The sequence below is a fragment of the Fulmarus glacialis genome, unplaced genomic scaffold (assembly GCF_000690835.1).
Source record: "Fulmarus glacialis isolate BGI_N327 unplaced genomic scaffold, ASM69083v1 scaffold50142, whole genome shotgun sequence".
NCBI classification, from domain to species: Eukaryota; Metazoa; Chordata; class Aves; order Procellariiformes; family Procellariidae; genus Fulmarus; species Fulmarus glacialis.
The window spans coordinates 9,547-14,944 of record NW_009200793.1 but is presented as its reverse complement, the minus strand read 5'-3'; the positions used below and the strand labels follow the sequence as shown (position 1 = coordinate 14,944).

General features: G+C 42.8%; 1 protein-coding gene across 1 annotated transcript; it reads left to right on the top strand.

The window, feature by feature from the left end:
* Positions 1-537: 537 nt before the first annotated feature.
* On the top strand, positions 538-3,777 carry SDC1 (syndecan 1; the record flags this gene model as incomplete). Its single annotated transcript, XM_009573708.1, has 4 exons — positions 538-619; positions 1,668-2,161; positions 2,383-2,512; positions 3,077-3,777. Coding segments are annotated over 4 exons (873 nt in total), but the record flags the coding sequence as incomplete, so codon positions are not given.
* Positions 3,778-5,398: the final 1,621 nt, after the last annotated feature.

Genomic DNA, 5,398 nt, shown 5'->3' with positions numbered 1-5,398 from the left:
CACACTTAAAAAAAGAGAATCTCATTCTACTTCCCATTAGATGCTGTGGTTTCAGATACGTGAACTGTGCTGGAAGGGCTCAAAAAGGCAGAGAGAGAAGCCAAACTCCTTTCTCTCCCCTTCTTTTCTGCTCTTTAGAAGTAATGCAGTAATTCACAGATGAGGTGGTTGGTAGATAGCAAAGACGTGAGCAGTCAGAACCTGAAGCAGAATGGTTATGTTGTGTAAGGACTGAGCACCGGCTGCTACCAGGATGCAGCTCTGACTGGATTCCTTGCTTTCTTCTTCCCCAAAGCAAGTGCAGCCTGGAAGCAGCGCAGAGAAGGGAGGCAGCAAGACTGACCTTTCCAACACCGAATAGACTAACCAGAACTACTCTTTTGGGGAGGGACGATGGAATGAAGACAGATGAGAAAATGCAATCTGAACAAAGAAAGTTTGTGTAACCTTCAGGAGCCCTTAGAGGACTCTGCGCAAGCAGCATGATAACTTTAAGTAATCTCATCACTAACACACCTTCTCCCTTTCCCTTTAAAGCAAACTATAAACCTGAACCTTCCTCCTGAAGATCTTGATTCATCTGGTGATGACGACGATGCGTTCTCAGGTTCAGGTGCAGGTGAGTTATTAGCACTTGTACTGTTAGTGCTTGATCCTTCCAGAATGTGGCAATGGAGATCTTGATGAGCATGCAAGTTAAAAGAGGGGGTGGGAGGAATCACACCCCCCCACCCCAGAATATGAGAGTTGGGAACCGAGAAAGAGCTTAATCTATTCATCTTATATTGCTTCAGATACTAACAATTAGCAGAAGATGATTTGTAGGAGATTTGAAAGGGAGCAGAAGCAGGTATACCCCATGTCACTGCTAATATGAAATATTGCATGAAGAATATTATGGAACTGGAGTGATTCTTTACTCATGGGGAAGAGAGACCGTAAGAAGGGCCTTTGTCCTCTCTTAAGAGCTGGTAGGAGATACCATTTTAGGGTGTGTAAACCCCAACTTGCCAACATACATCAAGTGCAAATTTTATCTGTCATCAGATGTGCAAGCTCCCATGGGCCACAATTTTTTAAAAGTGGAATAAAGGCGATTTAGGGTGGGGAAAAAGTCTATCGGAATGATTACTAAACTGCATGAGAGAGACCGTTGGTGTTCAGTGCTGAAGTTGAGGAGATGCTACTGAGGAAAGAGCAAGCTATTGAAAGCTAAACCATGGTATCCTCTGCTTCCTTCCAGCCACATGCTTGTATTTTAGATTAAATTCTGCAGGAATAAGACCCTGAAATCAGTGCCAAATATGCCAGTGACTAAAGGTGTTGAGTATGTGGGTGACTGCTCTGAATCACATAAAAGATATTGAGTCAGATAACCATCCTGAGCAACCAGTGTACTGAAAGCAGACATCCCCCTTGTTGACCTGTCCGCAAACAGACTAGCTCTTGTGCCTTGGGGAGAAGCAGATGACTAACAAAGTGTTGCTGAGTAGCGCATTGGTCTGTCCCTTCCTTATGCCGCCGAAAAGGATAAGGAATTACAAACTGAACTGCTGTTAGTACAAAAATTGGCTATGCAGGTTAGGCATCCTTCTTAGACCAGCGTCCTGAAGATACTATTAATAGGTCTCTAAACTGGCCAAGGATAATATTTTTTTGTTTTGCAGGTCCCCTGACTGACCAATCTCACACCTGGAGAATCCCAGGAGAACCGACTAATTCCTCATTACTGGCAACACCAATGGATTTCAATGAACAGCCATTTCCCGGGATTGAGAGCCGAACTGAAAAGGAAGTAATATCTCCTTCTGCAACTAGTAATGTAGTGACAGAGGAGCCAGTTGTAGCTGTGAAGGATGAAGTACCCATCCTGGGCTCATCTGATGAGAAACTAACAAATGTTGTGGTTACAACAACAGTGAGAAGTCCCACTACTCACTTTCCTTCAGTGGTTCATGTAACTCCTTCAGAAGCCTCAGGCACGGTCCATGAGCTCGAACCTAAAATCCCTAGCTCTGATGTGCCAGACACTAAAGACGTGCCTGAGCCCCACTCTACCATCCATCATGAGGAAGACATCACTGCCACCCCCACGACGACAGCTCCAAAGGACATTGTTCCTACACATGAAGAGGTTTCTGAAGATGGCTCTGGAGACCCGGTGAGGACCAATAGCTTTGACTCCCCTTTCCAGGGAGATGGCTTTAGTAGTATGTAGTAAGTTGGTTTTGCAGGAAATAGTGGTAACTTGTCAAAAGCAATGATTGATTTTATAGGTTATATTGGTGGAGGGTTTTAAATGAGAAAAAACAAAGCTGTGGAAAGTCTCCAGTAACAGACATGATGAGAAACATGAATAACCTGCCTTGTATGTCCCAACAGGGAGACTTCATCTTGACTAAAGATGAGGATTTGGTCCCCACCCAGAACTCAGAAGTACTGGCTGACTCTGGGAGGAATGCCAAAGCAGCAGGAGCCTCGGGAATTATGGACAGAAAAGAAGTTCTTGGAGGTACCTGATATTCTGGATTTCTAGTTGGTAAAAGCAGACTCTCGTAGGAGTCTTCCAGGCAGCAGAAGCTACAGTTCTGCAAGTACATCTTGAGCGTGAAAGCCAACCTTTTACGTTAGACCTCTGAAATGAGGGTGGTGGTTCATGATTCTATGTTGTCAAAACCCTAATGGGGGCAAATATTAATCTGCTGTGATAGCAAAGCAGCCACTGCTAGTTATCTGGAATTTTATGTTTAAACCTATTCCTTTGCTTCTGTCAAAAATTACAGTAAAACTGCTCTAACGCTGCCTGGGTCAAATTACTAGCGTTGAACAACGTAGCCTTGTGTGCTTTGCAGCATGGCCCGTTGGGAGATCTGTTTCTCTAGGTTTACCTCATGTAGATGAGCAGGCTCTTGGTAATGGCAGGATGACTGATTTGGGAGAGGGCAAAAGAAGAAATTAATTTCTGGAAGTCATGAAGTCAGGGACCGCGCCGTAAGGAACAATCTGGAACTTAGAATCATACTAGCATTATCTGGTGTGGCATCTAGAGTAATTTGTGGCTTTTTCCCCCTTCTAGGTGTTATTGCTGGAGGACTAGTAGGCTTGGTGTTTGCAGTGTTTCTAGTTGCATTTATGCTGTACAGAATGAAGAAAAAAGATGAAGGCAGCTATTCACTGGATGAACCAAAACAGTCTAATGGAGGATACCAAAAACCACACAAACAAGAAGAATTCTATGCATAAACACTGATCTTCAGGACACTTCTTATTCCATCTTTCTTGGACTCTTCTCTCCCTGCACATGGACCTCCTAGTGTGCTTTGCGTTAAACTTAAGCCATATGATCATTGGGTTATTTGCCCTTACCACTTTGCCGTTGGAAATTTTATAACTACAAAGTAGATCTGGATTCATTGAACATTCCCCGCTTTCTTGCACAACTTTTTTTTTTTTTTTAACAGAAGTGGGACTGCAAGTTCCTAAACTCACTTTGGTTTATCTAAAGACTGCTGGGGCAAGCGGTGGGGAGAAGATAAGGGAGCACTGTATGCATAAACCTCTTGATATTTAGGGAAAGGGCTAGCAAGAATAAACAATTATCAGTGCTCGAATTCTGTATAGCAGGGATCCTTCCTATTTAACTCATAGATGTGTTTTAAGTGTAACAAATGGCTGTGCTGGGCAGACGTTTGGTACACTGCAATCCTCTAGCTCTTTCTAACTGCCGTATTTGGAGCACTTAATGCCTATGAAACATCAAGCTGAACATGATTTCTAGTGAAATGAGGTGTGAGGGCCAGGGTAAGCAAATGACTGTCACATGGTTTAAAACAACTTATATTTTGGAAACATTATCCCATACTCAGAACCAGCACCTAAGCAGTCGGCGCATACACTAATACAAAACAAACCCCAAAGACCCCAAACGTAACTGGAGAGTTCATTTTACCAATAGCGTTGGATTATCCCATTGCCCTCTTGCTCCTTCTAGGCTTAGGTAAGAAATAGAATTTTCTAAGCAGTCTCATCTCAGACATTCCCTCTTCTTAGGTGCCGAATCTAGGCTGGGCTGTCATGCTGCAAATACTCTTATCCCGTGCTACTGTGTAGTCACCAGGAGACTGATGGCGTGTTGTAGCACCTACCTCTCTGTGCGCTGTTTACAGTGGTTGTCTTGGAACGTGGTCTGCTGTCTATGCCACAGAATACCTTGGCACACAGGGGTGGAAGGTAGAAAGCAGCATATCATGACTTCGCAGCTAAGGAGTAGAGAAGCATAGCATCTGAAACAAGCCTGATGAAGGCTAAGTGTAGATGGCCTTAAATATATACAACAGTTGGCGTGCTTGACTCTCACAACTCCAGAACGGCTCTTCAGAAGCTGTTCGTGCACTTTGGAGAGAAGCAACTCCAGGGATGTCAGACTAGTAAGGGACAAAGAGCACCTCCTGTGGAAAGTCCGGATGCCTGAAGCTGTTGGTGGTCAATGTGCTGTCAGATGCGAGTCACTGAGGCCTCACTGAGGGTCTGGAGTTCTCCAGAGTATCTCAAACCGAGTGAGAAGAAAAGTGTGGTGTTCTGCACAAGCCTTACTTCTGCTCTGCCTTTGGTTAGCTTCTTGCAAGTTCAGTTCCTCATCGCTCAGTGCAGAAGGTGTGGGGTGGGTGCAGGAGTGTTTACAACTGATGTAAATAAATATTTGTACTGTTGAGCCAGAGGGAATGATTGGAGAATATTGGAGAATATTGCAACAGTTGGTACAAATGTTGCACATTAACAGTAAAACTTAAAAACCTGTGTAATTTAAATGAAGTATAAAACACTCCTGAGCTGCTACGCAGCTAAAATTGGTGCCTTCTCTGCAAACCCAAGAAAGAAAAACCACATTGATTCCAAACTCTTCTTTATGCACAAGGAAAACTTGTGCATACATGTAGCTGGCTGTTTTTAAGTAAGGCTGCAAAGTCCATTACATCTTTGTTTTGTTGTTTGTTTTTTTTTTTTTTTTTGTTACTGAATGGATTTTATAGGTTAATGCAATGACCAGATGGTGTTAATTTCAGCTGTAATTCTTTGCTTTGTATAGGAATGTAGAAATATTTTTTGATAGGTTTATCTATGAAAAGGTTCTTGTAAAGCACAGGAAGATAAAGTGGTAAACTTCAGTTGTACCTCACAACCTTGCTAGGGGGAAAGGAAAAAAAACTGTATATTTTGGTAGTCTAAATTGACAGTTTGTGAAACAAACATGACATTCTGTGTTATTTAAGTGGTACAAATGAAATATGAGTTCTAACAGAAGATGCAACATTTGGTTATTTGTATGCCATGTAAAGGTATACTGCAATAAATGGCATTTTGGCAAGAATGTGTCTGATCTGTGAACGTTGCTGTATAT